At 41.0% G+C, this 18599-nt stretch overlaps 1 protein-coding gene across 1 annotated transcript in view; it reads left to right on the top strand.

Moving 5' to 3' along the window:
* NSUN3 (NOP2/Sun RNA methyltransferase 3) overlaps positions 1-18269 on the top strand; it is a 90697-nt gene extending 72428 nt beyond the window's left edge. The window contains exon 6 of the mRNA XM_075542439.1: positions 12915-18269. Coding sequence (XP_075398554.1) covers positions 12915-13185 — 271 coding nt within the window. The 3' untranslated portion in view covers positions 13186-18269. The remainder of the gene's footprint in view (positions 1-12914) is intronic.
* The last annotated feature ends 330 nt before the right edge of the window (positions 18270-18599 follow it).

Genomic DNA, 18599 nt, shown 5'->3' with positions numbered 1-18599 from the left:
TCATATGAGTGGTAGCCATTGAACTGTATTGGTTATTATACAACCATGAATAAAGATAAAGAATAAATATATTGATCAATCAGTGATTAATAATATTATTTGTCTATAATCTCACTTTTTAAAGAGTATCGTCTTCAGTGGTTGCTTTACTTTCTGCACCCAAAATTGATGTAGATGAAACAGTGACATGTTAGAAGGAAGACTTGAAATTGTTTATCATCTTAAAATAAATCTTGAAGAATTAATGAAAGGGAGGGCGGGGGAGGGAATCACTTTCAGCTTTGGCCAAGAGATGGCACTGTTGCTATGCTGATTATTCTCTTCCACAGTTTGCTTTCTATCCTTTTTACATGCGAAAAGCAGTTGAATTTAGTGATCTAATTAACACTGACCCTCCCCTCAGAATGCCAGATTCCTAATTGTGCACTGGAAGAATAGATCAGAGAACCAGGATTTATATTTTAAACGTTAGCCTATTTTAATGTGTGTTTACGAAAGTAACGGTCTCTGAGTGTCAGACTTGCCGTCGGACGGAGTGTATGGTGTTTGAACTCTGGCTGAGTGTGCAAGCCCTTTCCTTTAGGACTCTGAAAGCTGCTATATTCCATGACATTTTGGTGTAGTGTTTTTTTTCTTTTCTCAAAGATCATTGAACTTATGTTCCCATTAAAGTAATGCTCTTTCTTTTCAGGATATTTAAACAAGGTAATAATTCTTCATTTATCTCTGTAGCTTAGTTGCTAATAAGAATAGCCTGTGATGTAATGACCTCCTTTCATTCCTGTGCTGGAAAAGCAACATGTCCCGGCTAGTCTCTAAGTTAGTATTTTAAGTGACTCTGGAGGCCTGATTCTGTTTTTTGTCTGGTTGTTTTTTGGGGGGAAATATAGCATTATATATATATATATATGTACATATATTTGCAACAAACCATTGACTGTTTCAATATTCTTTACTGGAACAATTTATTGACAAAGTATGTTCATTACATTGTGAAACTATCACTATTATCAACTTCTTTTTTTATTTTGATAAATCATTTTACTGGGGGCTCTTACAGCTCTTATAACAATCCATGCATCAATTGTATAAAGCACATTTGTACATATGTTGCCATCATTTCCAAAACATTTCTTTCTACTTAAGCCCTTTGAATCAGCTCTTTTTTCTCTTCCCTCCCCTACCCTTCTTTATTTTCATATTTCACACCACCTGCTATTTCCCTTTACCCATGTTTCTGATGTCCCCCCCACGGGGGGTGTTTATATGTTGATTATTACGATTGATTTCCTGTTTCTCCCCCTTCTCCCTACCCTCACGGTATGGCTACTCCCATTACTGTTCCTGAGGGGGTTATCTGTCCTAATTCTGTGTGTCAATACCTCTTATCTGTATCAGTGTACATGCTCTGGTCTAGCCTGATTTGTCAGGTAGAACTGGGGTCATGAGAGTAGGGGCGGGGCGGAGGAAGCATTAAAGAACTAGAGGAATGTTGTGTCCTGTCAGTGCTATACTGCACCCTCACTGGCTCGTCCTTCTTTGTGACCTTTCGGTGAAGGGATGTCCAATTTTCTGCAGATGGGCTTTGGGTCTCCATTCCGACCCCCCCTTGTTCACATCAAAATGGTTGCTTTGGGGGCTTTTTAAAAGCAGATCTTTATAGAATGGAGAAATTCAGTGAACACAAAGCACTAATTAAATTTGAGCAGGATAAAATGAAGTCCTGAAGAATTAGCTTTATCAATGGTTATAAAAAGGGTTTATCTTTAAAATACAAAATTTATCTAAATGATTTCTGTTATTGTTGTTTTTGGAAGAACCCTTGGTGTGTGGAAAGGACCCCAAACATCTCAGTTTTCCTTCTTATTAGAATAAGAAGACACTTACAGAATTATAGAAGAATACACTTCTTATTCTAATAAGAATATTAAAGTAATATTAGAATTATTTATATTCAAATAAGAATATTAGAATAAGAAGACACTTGTGGATGTCTACATAGAGATTTCCCTATCTGGTGAATTGTAAAGTTAATATTTTAAGTGGCTCACTTTTAACAATCAGTTAAATTAGACTTTGATCATGGAACAAGTTTGGGACATAGATACAGGATAGAATGCATTATGTAGCAGTGTCGCTCATTTAAACCTAAAATACAGGTCCATAATCTTACTTAAAATCTTTGAGGCAGATTCAGAATTTCAGCTTTTAAAAAGGCAAGATGGTATATTTGCTGTTCCCTGTAGCAGCATCCAGTAATCCAACATACTAGAGTACTCTTTCAGCAAAACGTAGTTTATACTCCGGGGAATAAATTCTTCCCTGTAAATAACCTGTCACTTAAAGGTCAGACTTTAGAGGCTAAAAAAATATGCCAAACCTAAGAAAACTTCAGGTTCCAGATTTCAAAGTAGAATATAAGCAATTACTGACCTGAAGTACCTTTCAGCTATACTCTGTAAACTTCAAAAGATCAACTCATGATTTTTGACTAAAGAAAACTGAATGTTGCACTGTATTGTATTTGTTATTATGTTTTGCTATTGTTAGCACCACACGCAGCAACCCCATATGTGCCCGTGGCAACCCCAGAGCTACTCTGTGGATGGTTCTCAGACCTTTTGTGAGCAGATCACCAGGGATGCCTTCCAAGGTGCCTCTCTGTGGTTTCAAACCACCAACCCTACAGCAAGTGGTCTAGCACTTAGTTATTTGTATCACCCTGGACTCTTGTCTTCTATGTAATAGTCATTGTTTTATTTTCTCATTAAGAGGTTTTATTTTTGGGGGGGGGGGTATTTGAGCTGCTAAGTAGATCTAGTATAAAATATATTTTAACCTATTGTATAATTCGAATACAGACCAATTTTGAGAGCCAAAAGCTGCCATCGGGGTTGGACTGGAGTCAGTGGCAGTGGGTTTGTTTTGGTTTGGCCATACTAGCTTTAGAATATCTGGAACACTTCCGTGCCAGGAGAGCCAGCGTTCTTTCTCTGTTAGGAGCACTTGAGGGGAAAGTATTCCCCAAAGTATGTTATCCTACTGCAAAGAAAACACATATAACTGGCAGAGATAGTACGGTGAGTTGTTGAAACCAATGTGCCATTCCCCTGAGAGAGCACGAAAACCTCCAGGTCTACAGCACATGAATCCTGGAGGGAGGCGGGCTGCCCTCACAGAGTGCAATACCATAGTACGTAAGGTCCTTCAAAGATGGCCAAAGCAAAACATTACCTTTAACATTCTGTCTACGTTAGTGCAGATGGATGCACTGATTTAATTGCTAAAAGACACAATTATAAATGTCATTTCGGAGGGGGTTGCATGATGGCTCATAGCAATGCTATGCTAGCTACTTTGGGGAATAGATTGTTAAACATTGCCTCACCCACAGTTGTAGAACTAGAAATCTAACACAGGGTCTCAGGAAGTGTGGTTGCAGATTTATGTTAGTGATCTACCCCAAAAACCTTAAGAATGGAGTTGTTTCCCAAGCAACAGGTTTGAATTTCTGGGAAAGGTAAATTCTAAGCTTTTGGAATTCATCTTTTTATTCTAGGTCAGATGCCTCTTTTTACATTTCTATACACTGCATCAGTGCTGCACTGGTAATTGAAATCAGCTTTCTTTCCTACATCAGTGTTTTGAGATCTAGCCTTAGTCCCTGTTTCAAGTAAGAATGCGAATAAGCTTGATCAGCACCTTGGCATCAGCTTCCTGATGGAAATAGCCTGTTTGGGGAGCATGAATGCCTGAGGTGGCAGTTTTGTATCCTTTAGAGATATGTATCCTTGATTTGTATTGCAGTGGGATATTTTGTAGTAAGTAATAGATAAAACCCAAAATAATGTAGATGAGTTCCTCAGTGTAGAATATTAGGGATAGCATTATAACTTTGTTTTTTTTTTAATTAACACTTTTGCTTAATCTACTGTAGTTAGTTATGACATACTTTTCTGCCTTTTACTTCTAAATCTTATTAGAATGTTCTATTGGATATCTCAAGTATAATTCAGTGGTGAATAACATCAATTTCATAGAACTTGGTTTATAGTATTTCATGTAATATAGTTATTGGTCAGAACACAAGTTAAAAAATATCATTGCTCAGGATCTTTAAGGCCATGAAACTCAGAGTTGTATAAAATCCCTACTAACTATCCTCAAATTACATACCGTATATACTTGAGTAGAAGCCGATCTGAATAACCGCCGAGGCACCTAATTTTACCACAGAAACGGCATTAAAAATGTGCTGAAAAACTTGGCTTATACTCGAGTGTATACGGTATGTAGCTTTATGTATTTTGCTGTTTATGATTTCAGTGAAACCTATGATGATATATTACTTATTTCTCATAAACTATTTCAAAGTCTTTGCAACTAGTTATAGCAGCAGATGATTTGACCTATACACCTCTTTATTGGATTGTGTAGATATTAACATTTTAGAAGTATGTTAATTTTAGTGTAGTATGTTTTAAAAGAGACATTGAATTTATCTTAATATTTTATAAGATCAAGTCCTGAGTAATTCGTTTTGGAATCACTGAGCTAATTTGATTATAAAGTTGCCGAATGCTCAATTTTAAGTAAAATTGAGTACTATTTGCCATTTCTATATCAAAAGTGAGAAAACTATTTTTTGTGATGATGCATGCTACTTATAGAGACACAGTTATGTTTCATACAAAATCGATGGTGGAAAAAAACAAACAAAACTGGTGGTAGAGTTCAACATGAACTGATTCCAATCATTAGCAAAATGTTATCTGTGGTGTAAAGTAATTCTCAATACACACACACACACACACACACACACACACACACACACATCCTGGATACAGAAACCCTGGGTAGTGAGCCTTTTGCAGATTGCTTGCTTCTTTTGACATCTGACTCAGTAATATGGTCCTTTAGAAACCCATAACTACCACTGCAAAAGGATAAACTAGGGTTTAAACAACCACCAGCAGCAAAACAGCAACAATCATTTTTTTTAACGTTTTATTAGGGGCTCATACAACTCTTATCACAGCCCATACGTATACATACATCAATTGTATAAAGCACATCTGTACATTCTTTGCCCTAATCATTTTCTTTTCTTTCTTTCTTTCTTTTTTTTCCCTTTTCTTTTTTTACATTTTATTTGGGACTCATACAACTCTTATCACAATCCATACACATACATACATCAATTGTATAAAGCCCATCCATACATTCCCCGCCCCAATCATTCTCAAAGCATTTGCTCTCCACTTAAGCCCTTTGCATCAGGTCCTCTTTTTTTTCCCCCTCCCTCCCGCTCCCCCCTCCCTCATGTGCCCTTTGTAATTTATACATCTTTATTTTGTCATATCTTGCTCTATCCGGAGTCTCCCTTCCCCCTCTTCTCTGCCGTCCCTCTCCCAGGGAGGAGGTCACATGTGGATCCCTGTAATCAGTTCCCCCTTCCAACCCACTCACCCTCCACTCTCCCAGCATCGTCCCTCACACCCTTGGTCCTGAAGGTATCATCCACCCTGGATTCCCTGTACCTCCAGCCCTCATATGCACCAGTGTACAACCTCTGCCCTATCCAGGCCTGCAAGGTAGAATTCGGATCATGGTAGTTGGGGGGAGGAAGCATCCAGGATCTGGGGGAAAGCTGTGCTCTTCATCGGTACTACCTTGCACCCTGACTGACCCATCTCCTCTCCTAAACCCCTCTATGAGGGGATCTCCAGTGGCCGACACTTGGGCCTTGGGTCTCCACTCTGCACTTCCCCCTTCATTCAATGTGGTATATATATATATATATATATATATATATATATATATATATACACATATATACACACACTTATATCATTGTTGTTTTTTTTGCATGATACCTTATACCTGGTCCCTTGGCACCTCGTGATCGCACTGGCCGGTGTGCTTCTTCCATGTGGGCTTTTTTGCTTCTGAGCTAGATGGCCGCTTGTTCACCTTCAAGCCTTTAAGACCCCAGACACTATCTCTTTTGATAGCCAGGCACCATCAGCTTTCTTCACCACATTTGCTTATGTACCCATTTGTCTTCAGCGATCCTATCATGGAGGTGTGCAGTCAATGATATGATTTTTTGTTCTTTGATGCCTGGTAACTGATCCCCCTGGGACCACTCGATCACTTCCATGTGGACTTTGTTGCTTCTGAGCTAGATGGCCGCTTGTTTATCTTCAAGCCTTTAAGACCCAGTCACTATCTCTTTTGATAGCCGGGCACCATCAGCTTTCTTCACCACATTTACTTGTTCACCCACTTTGGCTCCAGCCGTTGTGTCGGGAGAGTGAGCATCATAGAGTTCCAATTTAATAAAAGAAGGTATTCATGCATTGGGGGAGTGTTTGAGTAGAGGCCCAAGGTCCTTCCGCCACCTTAATACTTGACCTATAAATATAGACACATAGATCTATTTCCCCATCCTCCTATATATATTTGCATGTACATGTCTTTGTCTAGACCTCCATGAATGCCCTTTGACTCCTAGCTCTTTCCTCCATCTCCCTTGACTTTCCTCCTGCCCTACTACCATGCTTCATCGCCACCTGGGCTAGAGTATACCTCTTCTCTAAGCAACCTTACCCTTGATCATTTCCCACCATGCCTGCCACTCCCCCTTCTCTACCATTTGGGGTCCCATGTTTTTCCCTTGTCCCTGGGTTTGTTAACACCACTTCCTTACACCCCCTACCCCCCCACCCCAAGTCCCCCCGGAACTGTCGGTCCCGTTGTTTTTCCTCCAGATAGTTCATCCAGCCTGTCCTATTCAGACAGACCTGTGGAGTCACTAACATGCACGAAAACAAGACAGAGGAAAACAAAGCAACAGTATACAACCAGACAACAAAACAACAAAAACAAACCACTGACAAAGAACAGAACAAAACAGTTCACAAGAGAAAAGCTTGTAGTTAGTTCAGGGATCGTTTGCTGGCCCTTAGGAGCGTTTTCCAGTCCAGTCTGTTGGGGCACCACACCCTGGCCCCAAAGTCCACTTTCAGCATTCCCTGGGGACCTTGCCACTCCATTCCCTTGCTGTTCCGCGGCACTCCCCCAGTGATTTGCCTCGGTGTGGTGGGATCAGGTCAGGTGCAATTCCCACACTGTGTCTCCGGTGCTGTCCCCTGTATCGCCCTTAGTCACTGAGGGGCATCATGTCTCATAGTAGGGCCAGCCATGTTGTTCTCTCTGTGGACTGGCTGCTCTACTCAGGAACATCATCATCACGGCCTGGTGGGCCAGGCTGTGCTCCACTCTCTCCTCCTGCCCCTTCATCTGCTCCCGTGTGCTCTGATCAGATATGTCCATCTCCCGGAGCTGCAGAGTCAATGTCCTTTGGAACAAATTCTTTTCGGGGAAGGGCAGGAATCCACTTAATTTATGGTGCTGGGGCCAGCCTCCCAGACCTCTCCACTGGTTCCCTCCTCCACGCCGGGTTATTGCATTCACACATTCGCCACATTCAGCAACAATCATTTAATGGGACTCACTCAGATTTTGCCCTAAGAATTTTGCGATTAACCTAATATGGAAAAGAGCTTTTGTATTGCCACATACAATTTCCCTATTTAGAAATTAATGCAAGCCGCTAAGTTATACCAGCCTAATTTTAGAAAGATAAATTATGAATGTTGGAATAAAAAGAAAGCAGAAGATTCAGCCAACATTGGCAACATTCTGGAAATTAATTTAAATTTGCATCAAGTAGGAACATGTTGTTTGTAAATGATGAGGCGTTCATATACTCTTGTACAGCTGTAATCAGGAAGAATCATACTTGGTTAAGCATTGGCTTCATTAATTATAGAACTAGGGCCAAAATAAGTCCTTTCAAGGGGCATTTAAAGATACCTACATTCAAATACTGCACATTTCTTTTCCACGGTAATTTAAGTAACTGTTTTAAGAGAATCTTATACTTATTGTCATAGTCAAAAGATAATAATAAAATTAAGCATAGTTATGATGGTTAGACAGCTTTGGAAAAATCTGTAGTTGCTTTAATTTATGTGTATTAAAAAAAGTCATCACCAAGCATGTATTAGTTGCTATCACGAATTAGTTGTTATTGTGCCTGTAGCATATTACTACGAATTTAGGAGCTTAAAATAACACAGATTTTTTTTAACCACACAGATATATTATTTTATACCTCTGGAGTTTACACACATACAAAAAAACCCCTCATGTTTCAATGGTTAAAGCAGTCTTGCTAACAAAAGTTGGCCGTTGAAATCCACCAGCTACTCTGTGGAATGAAAGATGTAGCAACTGGCTTCCATAATGGTTCCAGCTTTAGAAACTCTATGGCAGTCTCTCCCCTCCCCATTGCATCCCCACGAGTCAGAATCAACTGAACAGATGTGGGCTTGGTTCTAGTTCAGAAGTGCTGTCCCTTCTGAGGCTCTAGTGGAGAGTCCACTTGCCTTTTCCAGCTTCTCACAAAGCCCCACATTGCCTGGCTCCTTGGCCAGCAGTCCTAGGACTCCTGTCTCAGCTGGTGGCACGACTTCTCTTTCTCCAGCTCTGCTGCCTTCCCATTTCACGTTTAAAGACCCTTGTCAGTACATTGGCCCCACTTGGATCATCTTGGATAATTTCCCCATCTCAAGATCTTAGTTTAATTGTATCGGCAAAGTCCCTTTAGTCTTGGGGATAAGGATGTGCATTTGGTGTTGGGGGTGGCATTATTCTGCCTCTCACTGAGTGTTCGCTGTTCTATTAACAATTCATATCTCTGGCTTCTAGAGATGAGCCTTTTTTGTTCCTGTGGGAATATGTAATAGAAAATGACAAGAAATGAGGGGAAAAAGAACACATATATTGCTTTTTTCAATACTGTTTTCAGACTAGTCACAGACACTAAAGGGTAAGATACCCCTAAAGTATGTTTTCATCAATACATGACTACATGGGAGACTGGAAATTCTGCATCATATACAATCTTAGCTATGTGGAAACTCAAGGAACACGTTTTCTACAGAAGCAGTTCTTTAACAGAAATTCAAGTGAAACAAAACTGAAAAAAACCCTAACAGAAAAACAGATGTCTGTGGGAAAAGTTCTGATACGTACACACTGTCCTAGCTGCTCTTTAATAAAAATGCTTCACGTGAGAGGAAATTGAAATGGAACGTTTCCCTGCACCTCCACCCCCACCTTCTGCCAGCCAGAGATAGCCACTTCGAAGTATCTCTGTTAATTTTTTTTCTAGGTCATTCCAGTATCTCTAGATATTGTTTAATCTGTATTTTTGTATCAACTGTAGACAGTGGCTACTGGCATCGTGTTAGGATTTGTATCATTTGTATCATTGATGCCATTAAGCTGCACTCTCTCCTCGAGTCCCAATCTCAGTCTCTCCCCCTGGTTAACTCTGAGATCTTGCACTTCAGACAGAGTGGGGGATTTCTTTAACAATGGGGTTTTTCAGAATCAGAGGGTTTAGATCCAGTTCAACACTAGCATCAGTGTGCTTGTCTTGGCTTAGAATTTCTCATCCATTTTCTAGAGCACAGAATATGAATATGTGATGATTATATGTTCTAGTTATTTAGATGTAGATGTGAGACCCAACCAAACCCAAATAACTGCTGTTCAGCCAATAGGGTTTCAGAGACTGTACATCTCTATGGGAGCAGGCAGCCTCATCGTTCTCCTGCCAGCCTTGATGTTCACAGCCCCTTGCCTACCTACAGGACCACCAGAAAGTGGGGCAAATTATACTCTCAAAGACAGGAGAGGTCCTGGAGCATAATCCCTTTTAAAAAGAAAAGAGAAGGCACAGGGCATGGTGCGAGAGAAGCGTCTGCAGCCTGAGCACTGTGTGCGCTGCAGGCCCAGCGGTGCCTCCTCCCTGAGACTCCTTGCACCTCCTCCGCTTAGAGCAAGGGCCAACCTGACTTCAGCTCTCCCGGGATGGCCAAGCAGCCGGACTGAGACCTGGAGACCACTGAGAACCAAGCAGAACCCACTCTTGCCAAGCTTCCCAATGGCCTCTCAGCCCTGCAAGCTTGCATGAAGGCCCCGGTCCTGGTCACGCAGGGGGAAGAGCAGGCCAGCACGAAATCACCCGAGCGATGACTGCAAATAAATGTGAGAATAATGGAAGTTTCCCACAAACTTTTTTGAAGCCCCCTTGTGTATCTATCACACAACGTTTGCCTGTTCCGCTATTTACCGGTTTAAGCCTTATTGACAGTAATTACAAGAATCTGTTTGCGAGCAGACCATTTCAGGATTCGTGTAGTTTTTCCATCACCCCTATCCTCCACCCCCCACTTCCTGTAAACTGACCCTAGTCACCACCAATACACTTTGATACCTATTAAAAAAAAGGAAAAGAAAAGAGAGAAATCCCGGTTACTAATTGCCTTGAGGTATGACCACTGCGCATCAAGACCAAAACTGGCCTAGCTTCGTCTCTAAGCGGATGACCTCGCTTCCTATCGCGGACTCGGAGCTCTCCGTCACGACCTTCCATTTACCTTCGCACGTCCCCGTTCACGCCCCTTGTTGCTTCAGATGAAGAGCTGGGATCCCTTTCTGACCGCATCTCCTCTCCTCGCCTCTCCTTTCCTGTGTCTGTATGTCTGGACTCGTCCCAGTCAATCCTTAAAGGAAAAAAAAAAAGCCTTTGACTCCTTCCTCTCACAGTGCCATCTGCTAAAGCTTTCTTGATTTCTGAACTTCTCCCTCCCTTTACAGTCAGCATTCCCTGCCTGTCTGGCGTTAGTGTGCCTCCCTTCTCGTGCTTCTCCGGAGAATCTTATTCCTGTGACTTCACTATCATCCTGAACCCTCGCCTCTACCTCGAAGTTCAGATGCCCCTTCTCGCCTGTCCCCGAGCACAGCTCACTGCATTGACGTGAAATGCAATTGCCGACTAGTTGACTGGCTCGTAACACAGAACAGAATGCTGCCCAGCCCTCCGCCATCTGGCTGTCTTCAATTCCATATTTGCCATCACCTTTTTTTTGCCATTGTTGGGAAAGAAGATGCAAGATTATTTTGCCAACGGCAGAATTGTAAGTTCGAACAATTCCAAGAAATCAACAAAAGTATCTTTTTTTTTTTTTTTGGTCAAGCAGTGCTTTAATATTCTAGTGAAATTATTTTACATTCTCATCTTTTTTTTCTTTCCCTCACTCTCTCCAACATTCTCATCTTTAAAAAAAAATCATTTTATTGGGGGATCTTACAGCTCTTATCACAATCCATACATATATTCATTTTGTCAAACACATCTGTATATATGTTGTCATCTTTTTCAAAGCATTTTCTTTCTACTTGAGCCCTTGGCATCAGCTCCTCATATTTACCCCTACCTCTCCCACCCTCCCTCGCCCATACCTCCTTGATAATTTATAAATCATTCTTTTTTATTTTTCATGTCTTACACCAATTGCTGTCTCATTCCTTACACCAATTTCTGTCTCATTTCACACACTTTTCTGCTGTTTGCCCCCCCTGGCATGGGGGCCATATGTCGGTTATGGTGCTCACCGCCCCCCACAACCCTTACCCTCCTAGTATTGCTGTCAACAAAAATATTTTACACCTAAAAAGTGAGTTCAGTAAGAGTGCAGAATACATGATCAACAGACAAGAATCAGAATGACATTCATACCAATAAAGAAACTCATAAATACATTATAAATATTACATACTCTCGCTCCAAAAATGAAAAGATATATATATTTAATAAAACATGTAGCATCTTTACAACGTCTGTATGCTAAAAAACTACAAAATGCTGAAGATCAAAAGTGAAGAACTCCTAAATAAATACAGATAGGTGCTCTCTTTATGTATTGGAAGATTCAACAGAGTAAAGCTGTAAATTCTCCCCAAATGAATGATAGGGATTAACTGTTCGTTTGTTTTTAATTGTAGTGTGGATGAAAATTTACAGAGAAAATTAGTTTTCCCCCCAACAGCTTGTACACCTTCGGTTTTGTGACATCCTGTGTAGCGGCCAGTCCTTTAGGACGACTGCACTCTGCCACTTCCTCCATGGGTTCCGTTTTCAGTCCTCCTTCTCTCTGCTCCTTCTTGTCTTCTAGCTTTGTTTTTTGGGCAAATGCTGCCCTTTTGTCTTGTGTGGCTGATTGTACAGATAGTACAGGGAGCATCACTCCTACTGTTATTTCTACTTTATAGGCCTTATTATTGTTTGGCTGAAAGTTGATTCCCACGGGTCCGTTCTGTTCCAGGCATGGAAGCTTTCTAAGAACCACCATCTCGGGAGTTCCACCAGTCACCATCAGACCAATATGTTTTTGTTTTAAATATGATTTTGAACTCTGTTCTACATTTCCCCCCCTCTCTCTGTCCAGGACTTTCTACTGTAGTCCTGAGTAAAGTGGTTGGGAGTAGAAGCCAGAAACCTAGTTTTTCTGGTTTCATTGTTTCCTTGAGTCTTTGGTTTTCTCCACTCTTGGTGAGTAGTGATTGACTCATATCTTAAAGCTTGTGAGTAGCCACCAAAGATGGTCTTACCACTGTGTATTTTGAGTGTCTTGAATCTCTGGTATTTTTTCCCCAGCACTGTAATAGACACTCTTCTAGTATACCCAAAGATAAACAGATCTTTGAATAAAAACATGTTTAGCCAAGGATACCTTTACCCCCACCCTCCTGCCTTTAGGAAAACAGAATAAGCATATTCTCTGTCTTTTCTGTGCCGATCCATCCAATCACCAGTTTTCTAACCACCCGGTGGTAAATTACAAGAATTGTAAAGTTAAACACATACAGCATTCTTGCAATCGGTAAGATTCGTTTCAAGTATACAAGCCTCCTTGCCCTCAGGCCCCCCCCCCCCCGTTTCCTATTAATATACCCGATTAATCAATTGTTGGTATCGTTCTGATTACTTACAGGTCTGCAATTAAGGCTCTGCGTCCTGGAGGGTTACTTGTTTACTCGACATGCACACTTTCCAAGGCAGAAAATCAAGATGTGATCACTGAAATTTTGAACACCTGCAGTGACATCACGCCTGTGGACATGAAAAGCCTGGCAAGGACGTGCTCTCAAGACTTTACCTTTGTTCCCATTGGCCAGGAGTGTGGGCTTTTGGTAATTCCAGATAAGGGCAAAGCCTGGGGCCCAATGTATGTGGCTAAACTGAAAAAACGGAATCATGTGTGATGGGCAACATGCATTTTATAAACCATGTTAATAAATTAATATATTTTATGGGGTTTTAAAATATGTTACTATTTAACTAATTATATAATTATTTCTGGAGTTCTAGTTAGTTAGTACTTCAGCATCTCAGAATCTAAACATGAGAATTTTTCAGGTAGATGTATTCCTCCCCCACTAGAAATATGTCTGTAGTGATGATTTAAGGTGGTGCAGATGGTGTTTGTTCAGTACAATAAATCTGCTGTCTCTTACTTGGCATTTTATAGTTAAATTAATCAGAATACATCATTTCTGTGCATAAAATGTTTAGAAATACCTTCTATCCATGAGTGTCTCTGAGCCTTTAAAAACACACATTTTCTGTCCCTCGTAGTTTGTTCCTCATCAAACGTACAGATTCTTTCAGGACATTTTCCCCATTTTGGTAAGAACTGATTAGTATTCTGAGACTAACTTCTTAAGCAGAACTAGCTCTAGTTCTAAGAAAATAGGTTTCTGATTTGCCAGGTTGTTCTCTGTTAAAGACTATGTTCTGTTTCTTGCAAGTTTTTTTTACAAATAGAAATAGAAATGGTAAAATATGGTGAAAGGCCTTTTGAAGGCCATTAGAATAGCAGATTCACACGCACATGGTTGACTTTCGACGTTCAGCGTATACAATAATGGAGTCTATCCAGCAGGCTATGAAGCAAGTACTTGAAACAAAAACAGAATGATTAATAACTGCAATAACTGAACTATATTTGGAGAGTTTTGTTACATAATTGCAGTCATAATGAGCAGGACAGAATCTGATTACCGTACAGTTGCAGTCTGGAGGGGCTTTTTATTTCACTTCGTTATAAAATGTTATATGAGAGCATGATGTCACGTATTAATGCACAAGAGGGAGATGCCTAATGAAAGTGGAGTATATTATTACCAAACCCCAGTAGCTTCCCAGTGCCACTTTACTAAGCGGCTCTCCCTGTTTACACAGACCCTTGGAGTCTCCTGTACATTTCTGCACATGTGCTTTGCGGTGTAGCTTCACATTTGCATCCTGTGTTTTCCCCAGACATTGCTTCACTAAGAGCCCAAGCATATTTTCCCAACTATTAAGAAAAATTAGGGACCCTATTCAAACAGATGGTATCTAGTTGAGAATTGCTTTTTAGATAAACCTATTTCTGATGGTAGGAATACAAAATTCTGCTGAGGCTGAATCCTATTGGATTTTTCATATTTCATGCAATTAAAATACGTGATTTTCTCATTAACTGCTTCTTTTGTATTTTAGAGAAAATTTCCCCCAGTATTCATTGCACTGATCTTTTTCTTTCCCCCCTTAGTATCTAAAGGGGGTGTGTCAAGTCAAGCTAGATCTTATATACCCAACCCACTTGCAAGTATACTTTTTAATACAGAAGATTAATAATGATAGAAATTATTTTTTTCAGTTTATGCTTCTTGGCTTGTTTTCAATTTGAAATTGCAATGCAGTAAATTATTCAACATGGCTGTTCTAACCATAGCCTTTGCTACTACCTTTATTTCCCTGATGAGTCTGGGTAGTGGTTATGAGTTGGGCTGTGATTTACAGCGTCAGCAGTTTGAAACCAGCTATTCCTAGCGGGAAAGACGGGACTTTCTACACTTGGAAATAGTTCCAGCCTTAGAAACTCACAGGGGCAGTTTTACCCTGTCCTATAGGGTCACAATGAATAGACACTGATTGACTCAATGGCAGTGAATCTGGGTTTTGGTTTTCTGGGTAAAAAGGTGGGGAAGATACTGATTGGTTATAAGATTCAGCTGTGTATGTTAACAAGTGCTAAATATGAGTTCCATCCTGCCGTATATCAAATAAGCTATCTCAGAATCAAGAGGGGACATTTTCACATCCAGCAAGGGAGAGCCAGGAGTGGAGTGCATTCTTTGAACCCAGAAATTCCTTAGAATTGAACTTCCTTGATTCAGGAGACAACTTGGCCACTAGAGAGAGGCAGGGAAGCAGTAACAAGAGTGGAACTAGGAGACAACACTAAATTCCCTAGCCCACAGAACAAGTGAAATGGAGTGCCTGTGGACAGGACTCGAGCTTAGGGAGTGGGTTGCCTCTAAGCACTAGATTGGGGGAGATAAGTTTGCTGACCTTGAAGCTGGAAAAGCTGGATGCCTTTGAGTTGAGACTTATAGCAGAGTGGCATGCCCTTGGAGCATTTATTGGCAGCCCTAAAGGAGCTTTGTAACTTTGCCTGAGCAGGGTAAAGGCCAAGCTAAGAGACTGAGGACCATAGAGAGGCCTGCCTACAGGCACTGCACAGAAGCCACTGTCCTGACTGAATAACTATATCCTGAACATTTCTCACCTGAATGGTACACTTGAATTGTACCTTGTAACTTCCCTAATAAACCCCATAATCATGACCATTGTCTGTGAGTTCTGTGTAGCTGTTGCATGGAATTTTCAAACCAAACAGAAAATAGAGCGTGCATGGAAGGGATGGCTGGTGTCAGAATTCGTACAGAAGGATGGAGGATGGGGTCATGCTTGACCTCTGCCTCATAGACATTGGTTGTAAACCCTTGGTTCTGCTGCTGCTGCTGAGAAGCCCTGGTGGCTTAGAGGTTTGCTCTGGGCAGGTACCTGAAAGGTAAGCAGTTTGAAACCACAATAGACCAGGTTCCTTGGGAGAAATCCTGGGCTTTGAACTTTCGTAAACAATCGCAGTCTCAGAAACTCACATGGGAAGTTGTACCCTAAAAGGTCACTATGAGGTGGCATCAACTCGATGGCAGTGAAGTTTTTGGTTTTGTGATTTTGAGGGGAGGCGGGGTACTGTCTTGTTAAAGGAGGCTGGATGCCACTCCAAATCATTTTCCTGTATCAGGAATTTATCTGCAGGATAATTAAATGTGGGTTAATCACAAATCTTCACAAGCTACTTTATTAAATGTCATTATCCCCCCCCCCCAATGCACTGAAGTCTAATCCGAGTATCTGGTGTACCACCACTAGATTAAACTTTCCCAAGATTACTGAAAAATATAAATATATGAGACTGAATAAGTATTGCTGTCATATTATAGAAATCTTTATTAAATAAAACTCTCAAACGGTGAAACTAGTTTCTTGACATGTCCTTCCTCAGGACTACACACTTCTGGAGGTGGTGTCTCCTTCCTTCTAACCTTTCCCTCAAAGACTTCTGCACTCTCCGATTTACATTCGGGAAAAAAAATCGCAGTTTTAGCATCCTTAAGGACTCAAAGAGTGCTCTTTTAAAATGTTAGTTTGTGTTTTAAAGGGGAAAACTCAGGTCTAGACGTTGGCCAGGGTGAGGCTCCTGGTAGGACATCCCTGGTTACTCTCGAAGATGATGGGATGCATTACCAGGAGAAAAAAGAACGAGAGCCCTCTGAACAACTTTCCTAGCCTTTCTCTCAAGAATACAGTTTCTGATGTTATTTTTTAACTTCACAATAAGCCCCTCTGGTCATCCTGCATCTCTCTGTCCACCTTGAGAAAACGTAGTGGGTATGCTCCTTGGAAGTCCTCAGAATCACTTGCTGTAAGCTCCTGCCTTGAGCTTAATGGCTGAGCAGGTCTCTGCAGAACCCACAGTTCTGCTTGGGTCATTTTTCATGCCGCCCTAAACTAAGATGTGTGTAGGACACAGAGAGTTTATCTGCAGCCACCTACTAATTGCAGAGACATGTTTCAGCATGTTTGCAGTACTTCTGTGAACTGGGACTCCAGCAGCAATACTTTTTGACATACCACTGTAAATATGAGAGGACTGAAAAATGATGGGCCCACTCATAGAGGTCTCATTTTATTTTCACTAATAATTACAATTAACAGCTAATGTTTATTAAGCATTACATATTTGATATCATTCTTTATATAATCTGTATAACCTTTCAGGAATAGGTATTATAACTTGCTGTATTAGTCTGGGTACTTTAGAGAAACAAATCCACAGAAACTCATGTATAAGAGAGAGTTTTATGTAAAGGTTAAGTGTGCACCCAGAAAATATCCCAACCCAGTGCTGCCCAAGCCCACAAGTCCAACAGTAGCCCATATGTCCAACACCAATCCACAAAATCCTGCTCCATCTCACAAATCAGATGCAGTGATGCCAATTGCAGGAGGAAAGCTGAGTCAGTGAATGTGTAAGCATCTCAGTGCTGGCAGGGGTCTCCACACCACTGCTCCAGCACTTGAGGGCTGTACCGGGGTAGCTTCATGTGGCTTCTCCTCAGGGATGTCTTGCAGGAAATGAGCCTTGTAAGTTGAAGCAGGGAACTGGGTAAGGCGGCTGCACCCTGCTCCGACCATCACAAAGCAAGAGACCTGAGAACTCTAAAGGCGAGGTTCACTGAGCCATTTATCCCTCCACCCTTCAATTAACCCCACATGTGTTTATCAGCCAGGTTGACACAATAAACTAACTACCTCACTTGCCTTTGGTGGTTGAGGAAACTGAAGCTCAGTCTTGTCAATAGCTTGCCAAGGCTACACTGTAAAGCAAAGATTAAATCCACTCAAAATCCCGTCTTTTTCTGCTCTGAGTTGTCTCACCTGTTGCCTGCTATAGGCATGCTCACCTAGATTTATTAAGTAACTGCCTTTTCTCTTGCTCACTTGTATGCAATTCCCTATTCCCAGGGCATAAGAGTTAATCAGTAGCTGGGGAAAGTCTCAAATATTTCAGGACATGTTTTACCGAAGTACTTTCTGTGATTGTACTACCCCAAATGCTCCTGTGGAGCTATTCTGTGCCTTCCTTTTCTTTACAGGTGCTGAACTGAATAAAAGAAATTTGGAGCAGCTCTGCAGTGTCAGTTGAAGAGCATGGAATAATTAATATCATGATCTGTGGCAATGAGTTCATTCCAAAATAGCTTTATAAACATTTAGGCTGTTTATCTACACATTAACTTCCTTACCTTTAGTACACTGAACAGCCATGAGTTTCAGAACTAGACTGAATAAATGCAGTGGTCTTAGATGATTTGTCATGAATTCCGGAAGCACCAAATATTACCTACGGTTTGGAATCAATCTGGCCTACAGACCTTTATCGTATTATGTATATCTATAATAAAATCAAATTCAAGATGCTTGTTATCTTCTTAGCAATTTTGTGAAATATATATTTTATGTAGTGTGGGTTGTCATTATTGTTCAATCAGTTCCAATTCATAGTGACCTATGTACAACAGAATGAGGCGCCGCCAAGTCCTGCACCATCCTCACAATTGGTCTTATTTTAGAGGCCATCATTGTAGTCACTGTGTCAATCCATGTTGTCAAGGGCCTTCCTCCAGTTTACCAAACATGTCATCCTTTTCTAGAGACTGTTCTCTCCTGGCAACATGTGAGGAAAAGCCAAGCCATTCTTCCACCCAGGGAGCATTCTGGT

This window comes from Tenrec ecaudatus, chromosome 2 (genome assembly GCF_050624435.1).
Source record: "Tenrec ecaudatus isolate mTenEca1 chromosome 2, mTenEca1.hap1, whole genome shotgun sequence".
In the NCBI taxonomy this organism is placed as follows: Eukaryota; Metazoa; Chordata; class Mammalia; order Afrosoricida; family Tenrecidae; genus Tenrec; species Tenrec ecaudatus.
Note: the sequence above shows the minus strand (reverse complement) of the source record. Positions and strands in the feature narration are given on the sequence as shown.